The sequence below is a fragment of the Thalia democratica genome, unplaced genomic scaffold, assembly GCF_965202585.1.
Source record: "Thalia democratica unplaced genomic scaffold, ktThaDemo2.hap1.1 HAP1_SCAFFOLD_598, whole genome shotgun sequence".
In the NCBI taxonomy this organism is placed as follows: domain Eukaryota; kingdom Metazoa; phylum Chordata; class Thaliacea; order Salpida; family Salpidae; genus Thalia; species Thalia democratica.
Window position 1 is genome coordinate 28,780 of NW_028139614.1, and position 25,492 is coordinate 54,271.

At 24.6% G+C, this 25,492-nt stretch overlaps 2 protein-coding genes across 2 annotated transcripts; both read right to left on the minus strand.

Moving 5' to 3' along the window:
* Positions 1-1,519: 1,519 nt before the first annotated feature.
* On the minus strand, positions 1,520-6,693 carry LOC145846744 (alpha-(1,3)-fucosyltransferase 4-like). Its single transcript, XM_082953364.1, has 4 exons — positions 6,625-6,693; positions 3,527-3,643; positions 2,675-3,282; positions 1,520-1,527 (listed from the first exon to the last, which is right to left on the minus strand). The coding sequence occupies exons 2-4, from the start codon at positions 3,610-3,612 to the stop codon at positions 1,520-1,522; spliced, it is 702 nt and encodes a 233-aa protein (XP_082809490.1). The 5' UTR covers positions 3,613-3,643; positions 6,625-6,693.
* An 8,229-nt stretch (positions 6,694-14,922) lies between these two features.
* Positions 14,923-23,850, minus strand: LOC145846745 (tyrosine-protein kinase transmembrane receptor Ror-like; the record flags this gene model as incomplete). The annotated part of the gene is made up of 6 exons (XM_082953365.1): positions 14,923-15,060; positions 18,755-18,905; positions 20,801-20,935; positions 21,166-21,370; positions 22,777-23,018; positions 23,677-23,850. Coding segments are annotated over 6 exons (1,045 nt in total), but the record flags the coding sequence as incomplete, so codon positions are not given.
* Between the last annotated feature and the right edge of the window lie 1,642 nt (positions 23,851-25,492).

The window sequence follows — 25,492 nt, forward strand, 5'->3', positions numbered from 1 at the left end:
TAAACTGATTTCTGCAACTCCCCTAACCTCCCTTCATTTTTCAGTATGACTTTATTGAGTAAGTTTTTTTGATAAAGCTTGATAAAAATTACACATATTTATAAATTGAGTTTTTATCATAAAGGATAAAAAAAGACAATTGTTTTAAAAAAAATATAAAATTTCGATTTGGTATAAACATTTAAAACGTCTAGTTTACTAAAGAAACTTTTTCTGTATACATAAATTGGGCTAAAACAAATTTAATATTCATAATGTGTAGTTTAAAAATGTTTTCAACTTGAATTTCAACAAAAAAGTTCACATTCTTAAAGGTAATGGAACATTCATGGTTTTAACAGGTCACTAACCAACCCTAATATACAATCTACAAGGACGCTCTCTTTTCAGATAAAAATGGTACGACATCTTTACGTTTTAGCTCTTACTGTGGTAAAAATAAGCCGTAAAACTTTATTCGGATTAATTGCCTGTCTAAAAATTAAATTGCAATTGGCAAAAATTTAATCGACAGCTATTATCGTGACAGTATCTTTTAAAATAAAAAACCTTTAAATTAAATGTGAGCTGAAAACTTTTCTCATCTACATATTACTATTACTAGTAATTTATCGTGTCTGAAATTGACTGTGTCCTGGACTAATTCAAGCATTTTTATATAAATGTTGTTTAGTACTTTATCGAACACAATAAAAAAATCAACGCTCAAAAATATGAATAAAAGACATCATGTATAAAAATATTTTTCTGAAATGGAAAAAAAATCGATTACAAATAAAATAAACGGATTTCAATACTTAATTATACTAAACTAATAATAACTGAAAAAAAAAACAATAAGTCGAGTTAGTACAAATAGGTTATAAAACCATTGTGGTATAAATTTAAGAAAAATTCAGTGTTATTTTGTACCAAAGTTGTAGTATTTCTTCTATTAAGAAGAAACATACATTTATACGTGAACAAGAAAGAATACAATGTAAAAAACTGATAACAAAGTATTTTTCATTTATATTACAGCTTTCTCAGTTTATATTACTACTAGATTAATATTTACCAAAACTTGAGGTAACTTCCGTAATTTATTTTTTTTGATAATCATTTGAAGTTTACTAAAGAAATACTGCTTTCTTTTCACTGCGTAAGTTTATTTTAGAGCGTTTATAAAATGTATGCTTTGAGTTTAGTTAAATTTTTTCTGTCTAGTTTATAAGTTTTAATAAAAAAAAAGTCATGTTAAAGAAAATTTTTTAGTCTTTAAAAAAAATTTTTAATACTAAAAGGAAATTATATAACATATAAAAAATGTTATGGAAAATAAATACTAATCATTAGCAAAATCTGCCAGCTAAAATAACTTTAAAGATTTTTTCAGATAACTTTTTGTTATAATTTCTGAACGTTTACTGAGAAAGTCACCATTAGATTGCGAACAAAACTTAAAAAAAATAAAAACAGTCAAAGTAAGAAATATGAAACTGCAAAAAAAAGTATACTACCGTTGAAATCTTAAAGTAATTTAAAAGTCTGGAAAAAAGTGTATTACAATATACAATTAGTGAACTAAATATATTTAAAAGTGATTAAATAAAATTTCTTGTAAAACACATAAAATTATGATTAAATATAATATGTAAAAATCAAGTCTACTATGTTTTAAAATACTACATAAAATTAGTAAGTTTAACTTAAATCATTGTTACTATTTTTAATGTAAAGCTTCCGAATAATAAAAAAAATAAACATTACTTGGAATAAAATCTACGGCTACTTATACTAAACAGTTTACTAATATTTTAAGGCAACTTAAGGCTTTCTATATGAACAAGTTGTTTTATATCTTTAGAAAATATAATAAATGCGAAAAGGACTATATTAAAAAAGTTGTACAAAATGCATTAAATTAATATGACTTGACACACAAACCTGTACGAACACCAATTAGTACATCCTATATAAGAACTTCATAAATAGAGATTCTAAAATTTTTTGGTAGGTGTCAAATTATGCAAGAAGGGACACTTTTGCACAAATTGCTTTTGCAGGAAGACACTTTTTCAGGAAGGGTCAATTTTACACAAAAATACTTTTGCACGGATTGAATTTTTTTTTATTTCTTATGTTTATTTTTTTACTATAACTGTTACCCCTAACCCTTACCTACGGTCGGTAACTTTCTTTTGTTAACTTATTTCATTTGTTTTTTATTTTTTCTAACTATCACTGTCATCTCTAACCCTTAACCTTGATTGGTAACTTTGTTTTTTTTTTATTATTTGTTTTTATTCCTTTTGTTTTTTTTCTTTTTATTAATATCTTTGTTACCCCTAACCCTTACCATTTGTCGGTATTTTCTTTAATTAAGTTTTATTTATTTAATTTATACTTTTTATTCTTTTGCAAAAATGACCTTTCGTGCAAAAGTGACGCTTTGTGAAAAAGTGTCTTCGTGCAAAAGTATGCCTTCTTGCATGTTTGACCGGTCTGTAAAATGCTTTTTTTTATGTTTAAATTACTTATTGATAAAATTAATTTGAAACATAGTTTTAAATTTCGGTAGTTGTGTTATAGCACTCTAAATTTTCGTTTTCAAAAATCCAACTATATATTGATTTAATGATTTTACTTTTTAAATTAAAAGTTTTATGTTTTTTCAAAGCTATGCAAAGCTTACAATTGCCATCTAAATGTTGGTTACCGTATATGTGTTCAGGTTTTAAAAGCCTCCATTTGAAATATTCAGCGTAAGCAGTCTGATTTCTGTCTAGATAATTAAGATACTCAGCTAGTTCTGTAATGTTGTCTTTGTAGTCGTCAAAGAATATAAAGCTATGCTTCGGTAAAACTGCTTCATAGTCTGATTTTTTCGGACCCCAGACAATAGGCACAGAACCAGCTAAAAACGAATTAGTATACAATTTTTCGGTGATGTAGTCTGAGCAATGATGGCTATTTTCAAATGCAAGGTAAAACTTATACTTTGAGATAAAGTTGATTTGATCAGTGAGTTTGTTTCCATTTAATGTTATAGGAATGCTTTTGTTAAAACATTTACCTCTTCCATCTACTTTAATTGCATTCTTCATGAGTCTATTAAATAATTTAAGTCTCTTTTTTGCTCCAGCAGTTTTGCCACAGTTAGATACTATCCATGTTACTAAACCTGACTTTTTACTGATTGTCTCTTTTATGCCAACATCTTCAGTATCTTTAAATTGTTGTTTAAGCTTTGAATAAATACTAAATGCTGTGGAATAAGGCTGATATATGTCTGAGTTACGTCTGTGATAATTAAAAAAAAAACGTTTAACTTAATAAAAAGTTTTTCGAACTAGTACTAATGCTTCCACTATACGTATTTACACTTTTTATTAAAAAAGAAAGATTATAAAGTATTGTTTTGAAAATTTTTATTTAAATGATAATAACAAAGAAAAGTTGTCTAATATCAAAAATAAAAGTTAAGAGTTTATACAATTTTGAAAAAATGTCTCGTTCCTATTTATAAAAAAACTACTTTTCGAACCTATATGTCATACTTAAGTTGTAGAAGTTTTGATATATATTCCAATCTTCTTTATTTTTACTGAGTATAAACTCTGGACTTTCCATTGCAAAATAAACATAAAGCTGGTTGTAATTCCTTTGAAATATAAAGTGTTAAAAGTGTTTTTTAAAGTTTCTATTGTATGGTATATTGGAATGGGCTCTAACAAAAGTTCTCCAAAAATTTGCTTGTTAATAATCATAATACGAACTTTAAATCATAAAAATTCGTTTTATTGAAAGATAGATTTTTATTTATGAATAATCTATTTTTAAATACTTAACTGTGAAGTATTTGTAAACGATTCTATGTGGTTTTTTGTAAATTTACCAAACAAAAAAGCTAACAAAACTTTTTTGTTTATTCCGTGCTTTTTTTTAACTTTAAATCTATATTTCTTTAAGTTTTTTACCAATAAACTGTTCGTACTATTTGTTAAAATTCTTACTGTTCACTTTATGAATAAGTTTATTAAATATAACTATTACTTACTGAAAACATATTTTAGTAGAATTAGGTTTTGTTGTACTTAAGTTTCAAAGAGATAAACTTAGCCATTTTCAAAAAAATCAATTATATTATATTTTTTCACTTAGCATTTAAAAAGGGATATAACTATAATTTTTCGTAAATATATAATACTTTACTAAGTATAAATGTTTCAAAGCTTAAATACATTTGAAGTTGTTTTTATACACTTTGTAAATAAATACTTTTTGTTTACATGACATATTTTATTAAAAAATTTATTGATTCAAAAAAGTTATCGTGTTTCTCCCTATCGTTATGAGACTGTTATAATACTGTTGGTTCAAGAGGACAAGTTTTATTTACTTAAAAGTATATATAATTTCAATTATAATGTAAGAACATTTTTTTAGGAAAGCAATAACTAGATTACCAAACAAACTCAATTTGTAAAACAAGTATACAGTAGTTTAAATACTAGGTATTTAAGCTTGGTAGCTGTCTAAATTGCACGAGGGGATAAAATTGCACGAATATACTTTTTCACAAAGATAAAATTGCACAAAGATAAAATTGCACTAAGATACTTTTGCACAAAGGGTCATTTTTGCGCGAAAAAACTTTTGCACGAGCAGACTATTTTGAACGGTTTTTTTTTTTTTTATTAGTTTATTTTTTTTTTACTATCTCTGTTACCCCTGACCCTTATCCTCAGTCGGTAAGATTTTGTTTTAATTTTTTAATTAAAATTTTGTTTTAAAATTTCTTATTTCAAGTTATCTATTTTTTACTGTCACTTTACCCCTAACCCTTACCATCGGTCAGTAGCTTTTTTTTTATAATTAATTATTTTTTATTTTATTTATACTATCACTGTTACCCCTAAAACTAACCCTCTGTCAGTAACTTTTCTTTTTCTTTTTTTTGATAAATTATTTTATAGTATTTTTTTCTGTTTCATTTTATTTTTTATTTTTTTACTCACGTGCAAAAATGTAACTCGTGCAAAATTGACCCTTGGTGCAAAATCGTCTTCGTGCAATTTTGTGACCTCGTGCAAATTTGGCTTCGTGCAATTCATTAACCTCGTGGATTTTTGTCTTCGTGCAATTTAGACCCGTTCCCATTTAAGCCTTGGATGCTGACAAAAAAAATTTTTTGTGTCAAATCTTAATACATAATTGACGTAAACCTTTTTTTTTGCTAAACGTCATTTTGTTTTCGGTTTAGTCTAAACATTAAAGCAAGCAAGGTTACTTAGTTTCTACAACTTAAAAATTTAATTTGTTAGACAAAAAAAGTAAGCGAAAATACTTCTACTTATAGTTATAAGTTTTTGTTAAATTAGTCTTTTAGCTGATAGTTTACTATTTCATACTTCATATATGTTGTTAACTCTAGAAAAAAATTTAAAACTACAACTCAGTGAAACAAATCAATTGTAATTATAAAGCAATTTTGTGTAATTGTAAAACATTTCTTCAAACTCGCTCAAGCTTAAAACTAGACCTGTAGATTTTTTAAAAATTATTTTAATTAAAAATGAGTTGGTTAATAAATGCCTTTTAAAATTCAAAATTTTGTTGAGTAGTAATAAGCAAAAAAAGTTTTCTTTAATTTTTTTTAAAGTCTTAACAACACTTATTATAATCATATTCTCTCTTATCTAATAATACACCAAACAGTTTTTCAATGCAGAATATTTAGATTCCATAACTTTCTGTTAATGAACCATAAAAATATGTTAAGATTTTAAAGTTCCTTTTTTAATTTAAAAGTCCGATTAAAAAACTAAAGTAACAGTTTTTCTTGCTATTTATATTTAATTAGTTTGTTAAACAATATTTAGATCTGTATAATATATAATTAAATAATTTTAGAAAGTTATTATGTTTGTTGTAACATTACATACATGTCTAATGACAACAATAAATAAAGCTTTACTTAGTAGCTTTAAAAACATTAGACTTTTAAAAGTTATAAATTAATTGAATTATAAAATAACTAAATTAAATAATAACTTGTGAGAAAAATTAATTTGTAGTAATTAATTATAGCTTTTAGACCGTTAAACTTTTGTTGATTAGAGTTGTTATTACTAAAGTTATTAATATAACTTTTTTACAAGTAAACTTTAATTAACAACATTAGTCTTATATAACTACAACCCTGGGTTAAAAAATAGAGAATTCAAGATATTTATTAAACGTTTCTTAGTTTTAACTTTTGATATGTAATGCTCGATCGACTTTTGCTAATCAATAGGATTAACGATTGCAGTTTAAATACAACATATTCAATATTTTTAAACATACTACTACCATCATAAACACCACATGTATTTAGTATTTTATTACATTATATTAGATTATGTATTGTATAAAAACAAAGCATCTAATCTTATACGGAAAAAAAAAATATTTAAATACAGCTAAAAACAAAGAGCATGTCTTTCAAGATTTTTCTAAATAGTTAATTTGAAAATAAAACAAAAAAAGATTACCAACAACTGTTTTCAATGTTTTATAAAATAATTTTACATATTTTCTTTTCATGCTTTATTAAGGTCAAATTAACGATACCAAAAAAATATTTTTGAACACAATTACCTTGTATGTGGTAAGTCTTTAGAATTTGTTTCCCAAAAATGAAATATCACAGATTTTGTTGAACTTCTGTTTATCTAAAATTAGTTTAGTTTAACTTAAAAACAAAATAAGAAAACTACTAAAAATAAGTATACTTACTCTATTTAAAATGTAGTTAAAATTTTTGAAAACTTTTAGTAATAGTGCTATTTTAACTCTTAAAAAAAAACTTATTTCTACGTTAAAACTTTTGTTTTACTTTTACTAACAAAATAAATCTTTTAAAACTACACTGTGCATTATATATTTAATTTTTTTGAGGTTTGATTTACTCCAAACTGTTTGCACTTAAACTAGTAAAATTATTCGTTATTAAAGTATAATTTTTTTATTTAATAAACAAAACTTCCTAGTTCATAAAGATTAACAAAATGTTAAACTTTTTGTGTAAAACATTAGTGAATTATAGGAACTGCTAACTGAAGTTGTTATAAATACAGTATTCAAGAAATAGCTATAAATGTGCACAGTTGAAACTTTTTTTTAAGTTTCAGTTATTTGTTATGATAGTTATAATATAATTCAAATTTACGTACATCTGAACAAAAACTTTTTTTGTTTGCTTAAAAATGATTATATATTAAAAAAAACTTTGTCATGTAACTGATAAAATTCGATACACTATCTTGGGTAAACAATATCATAAACTGTTTGTATATTTCTCATTTTTATTTTTAAAATTTTGCTTAGTATTTTACAAGTAATTTTTTTTTTGGAAATGAGTAAGACTCTCGTATAAATATTGGTAAGTTTGCTGTTACTACAACTAGACCAGTACTACTTAAAAAGAAAATATATATTATGCTAAATGTTATATAAAGTACTTAAATTGTACGAGTTGTTTTTTGAAAAATATTTTTCTTCGAACATTTATGATGCTCATTTCGGCATGGTCAACTTTTATGTTTACAGTAATAATAATAACTTGTTTTAATTATTTGAAACCGTAAAAGCTATATATAAAGTATTTGTGAAATTTTTTGTATTTAATCAATAAAACTTTCAATGTAGGTTAGATGTGATTTTAATTGATATATATTTCTTTATTTTTATATCATATTACAATATCAATTATATATTACTATAACAAATAAAATTTTTTGAAGGTTTATATAAAAGTTCTCATTTATAAAAAAAACACATAAAAGCTTTATGAATTTAAAAAAGTACAAAATTTTAAATATATATTTTTCAACCGCTTTAATATTATATGGGGTAAACAATTATTGGATGACAAAAATAAACGTGGGTTGAAAATTTATGTACAAAAACAAAGACTATAGACAGCGCATATGTTATAAAGTTAAAAAGAATAAAGATGATTTAAGTGACAAACAAAACTACTTAACTAAGCTCTTTTTTATTACTTCGTCGGCTTTTTTGGTGTATTTTAAAGTTGCTTCTCTATTTTACAAAGTCATTGCTGTTGAGAAAACGAAAACTACCGCGATCATATGTTAATTTTTCCAACTGGTTGATTATATTATGTAAAATATTAAGGTCGTGATGCAAATTTCTTTTTATCGTAGCTTAGGGTGACATTTGCTAAAGTTTAAAATGCTTGACAGTAGAACTTTTGGGATGTACTTGTCGCTAATTCTTGATACATGATTTAGCTAGCAAATCAAGTATGAAAATAAGTAAACAAAATAGTTATAGTAACATAAAATAAAAAAACGTTTATTTTTTGACTTATAGTATTTTCAATAACAACTCAAGGTTATTAGCTTAATGTCATTTTAAAATAAATAAATAAAAACCAGTTTTTAAATTAAAACAAAAACATAGAATTAAGTACATCATGCTGAAAGTAGAATACCAATTTTAGGTTTTACGGGTAACTCTAAAGGTAAAAATTTTTCTAGTGATAACAACTACAGTGCGTTTGTTTTTAAGATACGAAATATTCAAAAAAAAAAAAGCTACCTCGACTTGTACTTTTAAATTAAAAAAAAAGTTAATGTTTAATTGACCACTGTAACTTACAACTTTTGTTTTTACTTAAACTTATGTTTTATTACTTTTAACTACTGTTGACTTTGTTGGTCTTTGTTGACTTATAGAATATTTCATACATGCTTGTTTGCTTAGTTTTTGTGATATTAAAAAAATTGCTGAATTTCATGATTCTTGCTTACAGTATTTAGCTCAATTACCTCTCAGATTCAAGTATTGTTACTTAGACACGTCAACTTTTTGTTTGAACATATTAACTTTTTACATTTTTTTGTGTATGACAGTAGCACAAAGTCTTAAATAACTTTTTATATGATCTTAAACCGCTAAATGTAAGCTATTTTCCAGCCAAACCTAAACAGGTGTACAAAAAGATTATTAAAAGTTTCTGGACACTTATGTTTATTTTAAAAGGCTGTGAAAAAGTTTATTGCAATCTTTATTCTTGTACGATAAAAACATAATCTAAATATATTTTTAATAAAATTAGGAAACAAAAATAGTCTTGACCTTTTTAAGAAAATTGTTAGGATTTTGGGAGTATTCAATGTAGTATAGAGTATTTGTTTACTAAACGATTCAAGCAGTACTTAGTTATCTTTTTCTTAAACTTTGTCAAAAAATTTGCGGTTGAAACAAAAATACTTTTTGTTTATAGATAATGTTTTTGTAACTTGTTGCATAAGTTGATCTTAATCAGATAAATAAATGTTTTAATGTAAGTACAAAATTTATAGCCATTAACTATTTAGTAAAACTTATTAAAATGCCAAATTTTATTACTACCCACTAACCAGAACAGATTTGTAATAGTTTAATGTAAAAGTTTATTTCTTTTTAGTTTCTCGTTTGATTGTACTAAGCTTGTGTTAAAGTTTTTAGAAAAGCTTAACTTAAAATTTTAAAATGAAAAAGATATTGATTAAGGGATTAAAAATTTCCGGTTTACTGCACAGTTGTTCTACGAATTCTCTAAACATATAAAAATTAGCTATTTTAAGTGCTCCATAGCTAAGTTGGTTACAGGTCAAAGTTAACGAATTATAAAACTTTTGGTTAATAATTTCAACTAATGTTATAGTTTAGTTAATTTATTTCTTAAACCGTTTTATATATATTTTATATAATCAAGTTTTTCATTATAAATCATAGTGTTTTCAAAATATAAAACTAAATAACCATACTCTTGTTATCAGTAACTGCACAACCTCCGCACTTATCTGAAAGCTTGTAATTTCTACCATGGCCCCACGGTTTGTTCCAGTACAGAATTGTTACCTGAATTGTTTGGTATTTTAAGAAAAATTGAAAGTTCAAAAAAAAAATCTTATTTTATTTTGAACTATTAGTTGCGATAATTTCTAAATTAAGTTTCTAAAATATACAGATTTTTGTGTATAACGTTTTTAATTTACTTCATTATTCAGACTTGAGATGTTAAAACAAACACAAGTTGAAAGATTTTGTTATTTGGTAACAAGAGGTAAAATAATCAAACGACCATAACATTTTTTCTTACTTTTTGATAAACTACTTAACAAACTAATTCTATTAATTACCTAAATAACTTCATGTAATTATACTATTTTACTATTAAAATGTGTCATAGTTAAAAAATAGAGTTATAAAAAAGTATATGTAGTACTCAAAGACCAAAACAATCATTTATCAAATATTTATTTATCAAATAAATATTAATTAACAAATCAATTATTATTAAATTAAAAAAAAAGAAAAAAAAAGAATTTATTTACTGTAAATGTTAAAAAAAACTTAATTTTTATTTATTCAGATAAAACCAAAAATTGCCTTTATCTATAAAGAATACAAATACTTATCAGTAAATTACTAGAACTTAAAAACTGTTTTAGAAATAAACATTGTTCTTTGTTTACTAATGGTAATTAGTTATTTAAACAAGAAAATTTATAAACACCTAAATGTTTTGTTTTTTCAATTAAAACTTAAAGATAATTTCCTTATTTCTTACTATTAAAATTATTTTTTTAATGTAAAAATATAAACAACTAGTCTTAATTAATGTTATGCAACAAACTAGTTTATAGTTAAAACTAGAGTTACTAACAAAAACTAGTTATTACCTGAAACTCAAATACTAAAATATGAATTTATAGTTTAATTTAGATTAGTACGACAACTTTATGTCATAGAAAATTTTTAACATTTATTACTTTGATAGCATTTTTTGTATCTAAGCTTAAATAAGTATATAGTTAACTTACAAAACAAAATATGTATAAATTTAGTTGAAATTTTTAATATTAAATAATTTAAAAACTATGAAAACTATTTTAAAACTTTACTATTATTTTGTGAAACATAATTTTTGATAGTTCAATAATAACCTTTAATTTTACGGTTGAACAAAATCGATAATAACTTAGGATATTGTGATCTTATTTTTAGTTTCCTTACTTTATTTAAAATGAAAAAATATATATAAATTATTTCTATATATTTAAAAAAAAGTTTATCAACTTTAGTAAGCGAAAATGACTTCTTTAATTTCATAACTGCAATTATAAACATAAAAAGCTATATGTAACAATTAAAACAAAACTCAAACTTCATAAATTATTATAAAACTTAAACTTGCCGTTTGAAGTTTATAACAAATTGTTACATATAACTTTTTTAATTTCAGTCATATTTTATTTTAATCATCTAACTTTTAAAAACTAAAAGAACCTTATCTAGTCTTAGTAATATTTTTGAACTAAAGCTGTGAAAAAAATGTTTAACGATACTTTTCTTTATATAATTTTTGCAAACGAAACTTGTTTTTGTCTTTACCATTTATAATATGTATTTTTTAGATAGAAATACTTAATAAAAAAGCAAACTTCTTTATTTTCTTGTTTTGATTCGACTGCAGTCGTACTAATTTTGTCTTTTTCGGTTGTTTCTATCATATAACGTTTAATTGTTCTACTTTCTACTTTTTCAAATTTTGTTGATATTTTAGATAAGCTAATCTCTCCATACTCCTGAAAGTAAGCGAAAATAAAAACTGTAACAGCGACCAGAAACAATGTATGGTACTTTGTGACCATACTGAAGGAAAACGTTGATTACATGACTAAAATGTATCGCTTAGTTTCAGTTTTTAATTTTTCTGTCTGAAAATAGACGCAAGACGCCTTCACGTGGTAAAAAAAAAATAAATTACGATTTTAGTTTCAAAACTGTATTGTTTACAGATACTGTTTTTGTTTTTCAACATAAACAAATTATAAAATAAGAATATCAAAATGTTCTAAACTTTTAAAAAGTTGAGCAACTGTTGAAATTTTGTTAAAGACAGTATTTAGAAACGTTTTATCTTTTAAAACTAATTTGTCATTTAAGAATAACTTATTATGTTTTGTGTTTTAATATTAGTTTTTACTGAACTAAAAATTAAAGATAAACTTCTAATATAAAATGAAATATAAAAATTGACATTATAAGACATTCTTGCACAACTAAAATCTATTACAAGGATTTGAAAATAGTTCAATTAGCTTAGAAATAACGTTTTTGTTTACCACCAAATATCCTTAAGATATTTTTCTGTTTTCACAGTTAGATCTAAATTGGACTGTACGACTATCAACAAAAACAAAAATTTAACATTCTTGAACCTTTTTTGTCCTCATTAGGGACTCATCATCAGACATAGTCACGGAAATCCGCTATTTTAGTTAAACTAAATGTTCAGGTAACTAAGTTGAAATTTACTACAATTTTTTTTGTTTGTGTAAACTCTTTAATCTTTAAACCAAGATTCAGTAAAAAAACCCACTTGTTTTAAGCAGTTAGATTTAAAAATGAAAAGGTATCAATTGATAAAAAATATTATTCCGTTATTTTTCTACTGTTTATAGGCTTAAAAAAAACCGTTGAGATAAAATTTGTTTCGATATTTATAGAATTCAAGTATAATTAACACTTATTTCAAATTTATTAATTTTTTTAATTTTTTATTTCCATCATTTTACTGTTTTAGTTTGTTTAACTTATAAAATACATTTTTCTCCCAGCTTTGATTTGCATTAAAAATTAAATATTGTAAAAATGGTACTTTTTATAAACTTTTCGAAAATTAAATGGCAAAAAATTATAATAAAAGTTTTTGAACTGAAACTTTGCAAATACTCGTTCGAGTAGACATATTTTAAGTAACAGTGCCCTAAAACGTTGATCATTAATTTTTAACTTTAAACAACTTCGAAAACAAAAAAAGTTTGAAAACCACTTGATTAGAAATGGAACACTTGCTTACTAATACCTATACTTAAAAAATAGCTGTGCTATAATGTAGTAAATTATTTTTCATTAAGTTATTAGGTAGTGGTACTATTAAAAAAAAAAGTAGTTATACTTATTTAACTTTTTTAAAGAATATCATACCGAAAAAATTGATTAAATTCATTGACTTCTAGTTTGGACTGCGAAAAAAAACTAATGATAGTTAATTTAAACTTATTCAAAATTATTTTATAAATACTACAATTGTGTGACGAAAAATGCAAAGATAAATATAATAAAAACAAATTAAAGTTAGTATTTATTTCTTAGAACTCATGTTGTACAAATAACTGCTATTACGCAAAAATTTATTTTTTGTACATTAAATATTTTAATTTTTAAGCAATAAAAATATTCGTAACATCGAGTATATCTTTAAGATTCGAAATATTTATTAAAAATAAAGTTATATTGTTAATAGGAACAAAAACCTTTTAAATCAGCGTTCAAGATATAAAAAAGTTAGATAAGTGTAATAAAGTTTATAAGAAAAGAAAATTACATAAGTCTAATATTTATGGTGATAACCTCACTTTCTTTAAGAATTTTTTATTTAACTTAATCAGTTTTTTAAAATGGTTGTAAGGAAATTTTCTAATTTTTTTTAATTTGTGTAAATGTGTTTTACTTAATTATAATATTGAACTAATTTTAATTAAAAATCAATAAAAAACTTTTATAAGATAGAAAGCTAACAAAACATTATTATTTAGAAATTCATTCGGAGACTTTTTGTATTTATCTTGATTTGAAACAATAATTATTTTCGTATGTGCTATCTTATAAAGCAAAAAAAATTAGATTTAAAATGTGAGAAGTAAAAGTCAATTCATGTTCAAACCTTACTCAATTCAAGCCTGTGTGATTTGTTTTAGTAAACAACCTTCTGATAATCTACAAAGCTTTTCCAAGATATATTGGTATAAAACTTACACATTTAAAAACAACTATAGATAAAAGTGTTGCGGTCAAAGCTAACATCAAAACTTTATTTATGTATTTACAAAACAAATCACTTAGCATTAATTTACGTTGTGTAATAACATTTCAAGCTAAACTAAATGTATTAAAAAGTAAAGTCTTAAATTATACTGGGATAGTAAAGCATTCCTTTACTTATACATCTGGCTGGATGAAAAAAATAAACAAAAACTTTGTTTTCTAGTATTGAAGATAATAAATATATGTTAAGTTTTATTTTTAAACTACTAGTTAAAACATAGATCGGCAAAATGCGGCCTGTTAAGCAGGAAATTGTTAAACTTTTCCGCTTAAAAGAAATGTATTTAAAGTAGTGAAAACATAACTTGTGGAAAAACTCACGATAAGACTCTTAATTAAATAATAACTTTTTGTTAAGGCTCTACTATTGCTTATTCTATCACATTTATTTTTTAAATATAATTTTATACTGATCATTTTAATTATTTTAAACACCAGCGGCCCGCAGAAGAGATTTTTCTATACATTGCGGCTCATGCGCAACTTTTCACGAAAATTTGCCAACGACTTTTAAAAGGCTGAGGACCCCTAGGTTAAAAAAAATTAATGCAAATTTTAGACTGATTTTAATATTGTTTAAGTTAATAATTGACCTTCATATACTTTATTTGTTTAATTTTTTTTACTGGTTTTATAAGAAAACACAAAAACGGTTATATAGATCAAGTTTTGAATTGATCGTTTTTTAGTTATAAAAAGTTCGTCTACAATAACTGTTTTATTTTTCAAACTTAGTTCATGTCAAAATATTTAAAACCTTTATTAAAAACAGAATAAACAATACTTACAACTAATAAAACTAGGATTTTAACACAAAAAATTCAAGTTATTATAAAAACATACTCATATAAATTTTAAAGGCAACTAGAAAAGCATCATTGTGGTGATAAAAAAACTCAGTCACATTAATAGAGAAGAACGAAAATAATACAATTATTTGTTGTAAAAGTCAAATGCCAGAGCATTTAGTTAATTTGAAAAAATATAAGGTTATTGATTCAATATGTTGGTGAAAAACTCAAGAATGTCACTGAAAGAAGGTCGATATTTGTCTTCGAAATTCCAACAGAGCAGCATAACTTCATAAATCCATTCAGGTGATAAACGGGGTTTGGATAACAGTTTTCCCTATAATATTTTCAAGAGATGTGATAAAACACAAAAAACTAAACTTTAAACAACTTCATAAAATTTAAATGACATTATTACAAATTAAAAATACAGTAAAAGTCATAATAAAATGTAAATATTTTTACAAAAAACTCTAGCTTTTTGTTATAGCTCATTAGAAATACAGCAACCTTCCCTTGATTTATAAAACTTTTTTGGGACTTTAAACACAGTCAAAAATGGGGAACGGTTTAAAATTGCACGAAGATACTTTTGCACGAAGAAAAAATTGCAAGAACGGTTCAAAATTGCACGAAGACAATTTTGCACCAAGGGTCAATTTTGCACGAGAGTAAAACAAAAAGAAATAAAAAAGATACTGACCAAGGGTCAGGGTTAGGGGTAACAGTAATAACAACAAAAAAAGAACTAATACCAATTATTATCAAACAAAAACTAATTAATTAAAAAAAAAAGAAAAAGCTACCGACCGAGGGTTAGGGGTAACAGTAATAGTAAAAATATTTTTTTAATTAATTAAAAAAAATAATAAAAATAAGTTACCGACCGAGGGTACGTGTGACAGGGGAACGGGTCTTAATTGCGCGAAGACAAAATTGCACGAGGTTACTAAACTGCACGTGGGGACTAAATTGCACGAGAACAAAATTGCACGAAGATACTTTTGCACGAAGACTAGTTTGCACGCGGGCACAAAATTGCACGAGGGGACAAAATTGCACGAAGACTAATTTTCACGTAAGCTCAATTTTGCACGAGTTACAATTTAGCACGGAAGGTCAATTTTGCACGACAGACAGTTTTGCACGGAGGGTCAATTTTGCACAAAAAAATACTAACTTAAAATAATTAAAGTAAAAATATATTAAAACCTTTGTATTTTATAAAAAAAAAATTAAATGCATGTATTTGTGTAATTCATTTAATTTAATTAGGTTTATACTGATTTTATTTATTTTTTTTTAATTAATTTATTTTTTTAAATAAAACTAAAATATTGTGTTTAAAAGCTAATATAAATTTAAAATGTTTTTAATAAAAATAAAACAAGAATTTTATTTAAGTAAAAATAAATCTTATTAAAGAATAAACATTTATTGATGTAAATTTAAATTAAATTAATATTACTTAAGTTCAATATGAAATAAAACAAGATTAAAAATAAAATAAATAAATATATTTACATGGGTAGGTGTTAAAATTGCACGAGCGTACAAAATTGCACGAGGGGACAAAATTCCACGAAAATACTTTTGCACAGAAAAAAACGATCATGCAAAGTAGTGAGATAATTAAATAAATTTAGAAAGGAGAAAATCCGTCTGATGAAATTTTTATTGTGCATTGTACAGAAAGTTCTGTTATGGCTGTGTACTTCCATAAATTATACTTAAAATAGTTTTTTTTGTTTTAAATAAAAGTTTTAAACATAATTTATATATCATTATTTTCTATTTGTCTAAACTTTATCTTAGTTGCATCACTATTTGCTTGCATTTTACTCTAATTAGCTCTTAAGTTTCTCCTGCTCTGTTTTTTCTCTTTATCTAACCCAGACTTGCGAAAAAAGCACTGTCAGAAGCAATTTTTTCTTACTTTTTTAGAAGAAAAAGGAGAAACAAGCTTTTGACTAATATGAAACAAACAAAATAATACAACAGCTACAATTAGTTAATTTCTATTTTAACAAAAAAAAATATTAGTATAAACAAAACTCTAATTGGTAATCTTATTTTAACAACGGTTAGTATCTAATTTTATAATCTAGTTTTTTTTTATTTATATAAGTTTTTTTTGATTGATTTTTGTTTATTATTTAATTTGTTCATTTTGACCTTTTATTTTTATTTCATTTAAATTTATTCAGTTATTTTTTTAATTTATTTTGACTTTTTTTATTAATTTGATTAACTTTTGTTTTGTACTTTTATTTAGTGTATTTATTATTTAATTTATTAATTATTAATTTTTATAAATCTTATTTATTTTTTGATTTTTTAAAATTTATTTACTATTTAGATATTTGATTTTTTAAATTCTAACTTTTTTTATTATGTATTTTAATTCATCCAGTAATTTTTTACTTGAAATATTTTTTTTTATTTAAAAATATTAGATACATATTTTTTTTATTTAGTGTATATTATTTTTTTACTAGTTTTTGATTTGTTATTTTTTACTTAATACATTTTTTATTTTTATTTTTTTGTTTTTTTTTACTAGTTTTTGCAATTGATTTGTTTTTTTACTTAAAATATTTTTTTTTTTTAGTTATTAAACTTTATAAATCAGTTTTTTTTTTAGTTTTTTAAACATTATATAAATTTTTTCATGCAAAAGAGACTTCTCGTGCAATTTTGTCCCCTCGTGCAAAAATGTCTACGCGCAAATTTGACCCGTCTATAAGAAGGAAACAAAACCCGTGCAAAATTGACCCTCCGTGCTAAATTGCCACTCGTGCGAAAATGACCCTTCGAGCAAAAGTGTCTGCGTGCAAAATTGTCTGCTCGTGCAAAAGTGAACCTTCGTGCAATTTTGTCTACGTGCGATTTTGTCTACGTGCAATTTTATCATCTTGCAATTTTGTGCTCTCGTGCAAATTAGTCTTCGTGCAATTTTGTGTTTTCGTGCAATTTTGTACCCTCGTGCAATTTTGTATGCTCGCGCAATTTAGACAGCTACCCGTGTAACAGTGATAGTAAATTTAAAAAAAACTAAATCAATAAAGAAAAAACTAATAAAACGTTAAAAAAAAAAATTAATCCGTGCAAAAATGTCTGCGCGTGCAAAAATATCCCCTCGTGCAAAATGTCAGTCTTCGTGCAAAAGTGACCCTTCGTGCAATTTTTCCCCTCGTGCATAAGTGTCTTCGTGCAATTTTGACAGCTACCCGTCAAAAAATTTGTACTAAAGAAATCCTGGTATATAATTTCATACATTAAACCTAATCTAAATAAACTAAAAACCGCTTAAGTTTACAGATTACTAAAAAAGCCCTAAAACTAAAGACAAACATTCACCTTTTTCATTTGAAGCTATTAGAAAAGATGGATGATTAGATCATTTTTTATACTTATATTATATAACTTTGTAATACATTTTGCACGGTCTACTAAACTTTAGTTGATGCTTAACATTTATTAAAAAAAACTAAATTTCAGTTTTAATAAACTTAAATATTTGTAAAAAGAAACTTAAAAGTTTTCTAACTTAAAAAGTTCTGCTACACTTAAAGGACAAACAACTCTAACAGACATGTTTTCAAGAGTATCTAGTTATAAGTAAATGTCAATTGCTCTGTTCATTTTTTTGTATAATTAAGATTTAAATTGAATTTTTATTTTACTTTTATACCACAATATGTGTAAATTTCAATTGCACTGTTTGTAATTTTTGTTAATTTTTGTAAAAAACATAAGTTTATTCATTAGTATTTAAAAATTTTTTTTTTACTTCGTTAAACAAAATACATTTTTATTATTATTACTTACCGGTAAATTTTTAAAAATAATAAAATAAAGAAAATGCATTTAGAACAAAACACTTTTTTGGAAAAAAATTGCGTACTCTACCGGATGTTCGTATTTAAGAATCAAAACCATTAATTAACAAAGCATTTAATAAAAAAACACTAAACTAGATACTTAGAAATATAAAACATAAAAAAAACTTCATAGAAACGCAAAACAACCTTTAAAATAGCAGATATGACTTGTTGGTTGGATATTCCAAAGTAAGGTTGAACGCCGTTGGTGAAAATTTCCCACATAACAACACCAAAGCTCCACACATCTGACGCGGTAGTGTATGTTCCATCTATGAACGACTCCGGTGCCATCCATCTTATAAAAGTTAAATAAAAAAAAATGTTTTTTTCCTACATATAAAATTAATGTTCAGTTTTCATTCATTAGTTTGCGATTTGATATGATTTCAACCCATGTAAATGCCGATCCTATCGATTATCATCAGAATATTCCCACTAAAAAAATTCCTATCCAAGTAGTTTCCAAGTTGATAAACTATTATTCGAACTATTTTTTAATCAAATCCAATTTAGTAAACTTCTAATTAAATCGTTACCTACCCAAATAAGGGCATAGAGGGTCTTACACTTTTTTTAATAGAAAAACTGACTTTTGCTATAACTTTAAACCTTAAAACTAATAATATAAAATAAATTTTATAAAAAAAAAAGTTTGGGATATATTTAGTTTTGAAAAAATTTTAAAAACAAACGTAAAGAATATAAAATTTTCATAAACAACATTCTCGCAACTTTTACAAAATTTAATAAAAATCTTTCTTCCCCTTCATTTTTAAAGAAAACTACTTCAAAATTTTCAGAGAATGTTATTTTCTATTAAAAAACTAGAACAAGCGGATTTTGAAAAAGAAGACTTAAAAAATATTATAACAAAAAAAAGATGTTTTGTTATTTTTGGAAAAAGAAAGTAAATAGTTAGTTTTTTAAAAGCTGCTCATATTTTTAAAGATTATAATGTTTTTAAAAACTGCTAAAAAATTGTTAGAAGAGATAGGTTTTAAGTGAAATAATCCATTTTTCTCTTTTTAGTTTGTGCCTTACATTAGCAACTATAAGAACTCCCTAGCTTTGATAGCTTATATCTTAAAAGTTACTTTGAATTTCATAAAACGGTTAAAACAACTGATAGCTTATTTTTTCTATGTAAATAAATCCATTTTTAAAAAACTCCACTACGTCCTTAGTTATTTTTCAATTTTTTTAGTCATATAAAGATTTTTATTCATTTTATTCATTTAGTTTAATTTGATTTTAATTAATTTAGACTAAAGTTTATTTATTATTTTAAAATGTTTCGTTTTCCAGTTCACGGATAGACTTTAATAAATACAAAAAACTTATTTAGATTCCAGTTGTTAAACTACTACTACTTTTTAAAAAAGCTTATAAGATAAGATGTGTGCGAAACAAAAAAACTTTTATGAAGTATAGCGTTTATTTAGTTTTGACAAATTCTAAAACAAACTAAGTTATTGTAAATACAGACTACTAAAACTTAAAGTAAATTTGAATTAAAACCTGATAGCGTTTGTTTAGCACTTTGAACATACGTAATACTTTGTCACCCTTAATTTAGTTTAAACGTAATAAAAGTTTATAGGAGGTACTTAAATTTTTTTTTTTAATTTGGAAGCTTTCACACTTCGATCAAAAATAAATCGGAGCGGAACTGGTAGAATGGAAATTAATTAACAAATTTCAACTGGAATTGATCGAATGCTAAATTCAGATTACAGTTGGGTACACTGGAATTAATTTGGGAAGGAAACGATTGGACACGAATTAGTTTGGGTTGAAATCTACTGACTAGAAATTATATGGGAATCGGACCATTATATCATTAAAAGTATTTTGTTTATAGGAACAAATACATATAAGATAAAATTTTACAATATGATTATAGTTTTTATTTAAAATATGTTTTTCCTTGGAAGCTAATAATAGTATCAGGTTATAATACCTGATAGTTTTTAAAAACATCACGAAATATGTTTATGAAATATATCTGGAATAAACATAAACAATTACTATAGCCTACTTATAACCTTGGAAATTTCTAAGTTGATAAACAGAGTTCTAGAAAATTTTATAACAACTAACTTGGTAAGTTATAAACACAAACAACGGTAATTTTTTTTGTGCTAATCTAACGCATCGAACATTTTAATTGTAAAAAACAAACAAACGAACCTTACAGGAAGTGCATCAATTCCACGAGTTGTGTAAGAATTTGATTGGCTCTCATCAATGTCACGTGACAAACCGAAGTCTGATATTTTCACATCACCTGAAGCAGTTACCAAGCAATTTCTTGCTGCTAGGTCTCTTTAAATTGAAATAAAACAGTTTGCAAAATTTATTAATTTAAGAGTTTATAATACTTTCTTGAACTATTTTACATATAAGTTTGAATTGTTATAAAATATTACAAACTCAAAAATTCAATATTAGTTTTTTTTTAATTCAAAATAAACTGTTACTTAATTACAACTGTTCATTTAACAAAATTCACTGAATTTTTTTCAACTAAACAAACTTATCTAAATATCACCTACCTGTGCAATATACAGTTTTTATGCAAATAGTTCATTCCGTCAGCAATTTGAAGACAAAACTTCAACCTGGCCATCATACTAACTCCTGATTGGTCAGATTTGCTCGAAGCGGATTGGTGCAAATGTTTGCGAAGATACGCGCATAAATCACCGTTGGCGCAAAACTCAAACATAAGAAAAGGCGGTTTGAAATCAGAAAGCTCCACTGTTTATAGTTTCAATTTTACTTTAAGCTTTATACTAGTGATCTACCGAATCCAAGATTCGGGCTCGGATTTCAAAATGAGATTCGGATTTGGCCGAATCCTAAATTTCAAAATAAGACTCGGACTCGACGGAATCCTAATTTTAAAATAAAATTCGGATACGTATTCAGCCGAGTCCGAAGTTTTGTATTCAGTAGACCACTTTAAAATTTTTGAATTTTTCTTAAATAAGGTTCAATCCCTTATTCTGTAGATCTGTAATGAGAAACACAGGTAAAAAATTTCTAAAAATAAAAAACAAACACTTTGGAGAAAACAGTAAGCTAAAAAAATATTTTAACAAAAACAATATTAAATTACAGCTGCATGCCAAATAGCGAAAAAGTAATAAAAAACCACAACAAAAAACTAATTAACAACAACAAAAAACAAAAGTAACTTCAGAAAGAAACAAACATGACCCTGGAAGGAGGAGAAGGTAATGCAGAAAATGTAATTTACCAGGCAACAATAAAAATAGATAATTCATCAAAAATATACATTGGACTAAAGTGCCAACCAACTAAAAAAAAGTATAGCATCACACAATACCACAATTAACAGCAAACCAAACGACAAAAACTACCTCCAGTACAAACAAGCCACTGAACTTTCAAAACAAACAAACAAATTAAAAAAAATTAAACATCAACATTTTTAAAACAAATACAAATTAAGTTAGAAAATACTTAAAAAAATATCTAACCAGGAACAATAACATGAAAGTTGTGCTTAAAAGAAGCTTTATTAACACTTGAATCCGATGCAAATTGCATCAACAAAAGAACAGAACTAATGAACTCATGCAGACACAAAAACAAAAAATTATTAATAAAGTGAAAAGAAAATAAGACCTAAATATGTATACAATACTAGTACAAAATAGGTTATGACTTTTTTGTTGAGTTTTGTTGATACTTGGTTTAGATTCCAATTTTTTTAGATAGTTCTTAATCAAATTCATATAGAATAATTCAACAGCTGAACAAAATTACTGTTAGTCAAGCTTTTTACCCGAAAATACCATAATTGTATGAAAACGACTCAATAAATACAAAAATTTAAAGAAAAAAATAAGGATAAAAAACCTAGTCTGAGATTCTGAAAAATACACAAACTAGCCTAGTTTTTGAAAAAAAAAATTAAACAACCTTAGTCAGCCTGAGTTTTTTTATTTATTCTAAACTAGCCTGAGTTGTCCTGAGTAGCGTGAATGTTTGACCGTAAGCTGCAGACTTTTGTTTTGGGGTTTGGATTTTGCTGGGGAATGCATCTTGGCAACTCCTGCTTAAAACTAATAATATAAACTAATGTATTTATTTATTTTCATAACATTAAAAAAAATAATATTTCATACAAAACCAACTTGAATCACTACTCCATTTTCTTCCGCATATACGTGACATCAAAGTGGGTTGCTTGGAAACAGCAATCAGCTTCACCACGTTTGGGTGTCGGAGTGATGCGAGCGAATCAGCTTCAAGCATATCACGTGACACATTTTCCGACTGGCCGCAGCTTTTTACTGCCACCACGCAATTCCGACCTTCCGTATGACCCAATGTAGTTGCGCACCTTTCGTCGACGTAGTTGGGCAAGTCAGGTGCCCTGGTAATACAAGCATTGAAAAAAGTTTGTCTTAGAAACAAGTTTTGTCAGTACGATTACTTTAATTTAGAAAAGTTTTTTTTATTGCTTTAGTTTGTAGTTTGATCCCCTAGCACTACAAATCACAATATTTAGTAATACTTTTGTATAGCTTTACTGAAATCATCGTAAACTAAAAACATGTGTTTTAAAAAGAATTTGTAGCTATTTTTTGCAAAAACTGTTTTCATAACATAAAACATTTATACAGTATAAAAAATCTTTTATATTTTTTAGACAGTTAAAAAAACATTTTTTAATCAACTAGTAAACTTTAATTTTTAATTAAAAAAATTGGTGTTACCTAAAATATTTTTTTAAGTATGCAATAGTATTTAGTTGTAAAAAACAGTAAAGAGCATCTTGTAAAACAAAAATATAGCTTTATATTTTTTGATATTAGATTAAAAGTGTTGAAAAAGTTTTAATAAAACATATTATTTTAAGAATACCTAAGAGTGTAAAGTCATAATAAAAAGTTTTAAGTTTTTTAATAATTTTTAGACATATTTTATTTTTTAATTTAAAGCTTACCTTAAATTATTTCTGTTATCTTTATACTTAAAAAAGAAACTATTTTTTTCAAAACTTAAGTTAACAGTTCGAAATTTTGACTTACTCAGCCAAAAATACTTTTCCAAACTCCCCTTTACCTATAGGTTTAATAAATATAAGCTTGTTTGAAGGGTATTGAACTGCTACATTTTCGGTTTGTAGTAAACACCAGCAAAACGTATTGCAGAAACAGTTGCAAAAAGCATTCCTCTTCCGTTCATAAAAATCAGTGTATTTGCTGTTTGATGAATATAAAAATGTAAAATAAAATTATTTAACTGTTTTTGAATGTAAAAATAATATAAACTGAAAATTTATCAAACTTTTAAAAGCTTTAGATTTTTAAACGTTTTATTTTTTAAATATAAGATAAAAAAGTTAACATTAATCCAATAATAACAACTTTCTTAATTATTTAATTCTAAACTAATTACTATCTTTTTATCAAAAATGATCATTTAATTAATGCGAGGTATGTAGTCTGGGAATTCATTTAAAAAGGTTTCATATCTAATAACTGGCTAATAACAATTCCAGATTTTTCACACGCCAATTAGTTGAAGGACTTTTAAAGAAATTTTCTAATTTAAAACCATCTCAGAAGAAGTTACTTACTAACCTTAGGAAAATATTGGCAAAAAAAGGGCGATTTTAACATTTAAACTTACTTAAAAATATAAGATCTGTATACATTGTTTTTTACTTCACTTCAGTAGTTTCGGCAATTAGTTTTTAAATGAAAAAATGTAATAAATATAATTAATATTTATTTCATATTAAAAATTTATAAACTTATTGAATATGAAAGAATAGTGGTACAAATTACTATGTAAACTGTTTCTTCCATTATTATTATGAAACACAGATAAAAAGTAAAAATGATATCATTACTGAAAGTATATACACAATATAATTTAAAACTTTTGATTTATTCTAAACTCTATATAGTTATACAAGTGTTTATGTGCATTTTCCTTAAATGTTATTTAAAGCAAACAAAAAAGTTTTTAAGTGGAGTTTAAAAAAAATTGTTGTTCATAATTATATCTCAAAACTATAAATTCTATTAAAGTAGTTTTTTGTTAAATAATGTTAAAGTTCTTGTTAAAATAACTAATATCAAGGATAATTAAACTAATTATCTTAAAATAACTTAGTTTGATTGTTTACTCTGACGAATAAAAAATATTGTTCAAATTTTATTTTGCTACCTTTTATTATAAATAGAAATTTAAAAAACTCTTAACTTTGTATCTAAATTACTTGACTATGGTAAAATTACTAAGCTTACTTGATTTTAAAGACGAAGAAAATAAAAAATGCAAACAAAATCAATACAGTGGCAATAATTATACAAAACTGTATCAGTAATAGAGGAACTCCATTTACAAATCGAGCTGTAAAAATTATTACCTTATTATTAAATTAAGAATAAAACTTACATTAGTACAAGTACAGCATTTTACAAAAAAAAAATTCATGATTACTGTGTGATTTTTAAAATAAGAAGTATTTTGTAAATAATACTCAAAATGATAGTATATAGGAGCAAAAAGACAATAAAAACTATGCAAAAATATTTAACTCATCTAACGTTTTTAAAAAGTTATTAAGTGATTAATACTTTTAGCTTACTTTCAAGAGTAACAATAAAAGTTAATAATCTTTTTTTTGAACATAGTTTGTAAACTTTAGCTAAGCCTTAATGTCTTCATAAATTTTAATGAATATTTAATTTTTCAGAATTTAGTTTTAACTAAGGGTTTCATTGATTTGGTGAGTGAAACATAGCTACATAAAAAAAGTTGTTAAGTAATAAAACGTTCATTAGGTAATTTAAGAGTTTGTTTTATAGACTTATTATATAAAAAAGTAATAAC

What these genes read in the sequence shown, in the direction of transcription:
- LOC145846744 (XM_082953364.1), bottom strand. Translation starts at nt 3,612, where the DNA reads ATGGAAAGTCCAGAGTTTATACTCAGTAAAAATAAAGAAGATTGGAAT. An exon ending in AACTTAAGTATGACATATAG is followed by an intron (nt 3,283 to 3,526) that starts GTTCGAAAAGTA and finishes TAATTATCACAG; the next exon opens with ACGTAACTCAGACATATATC.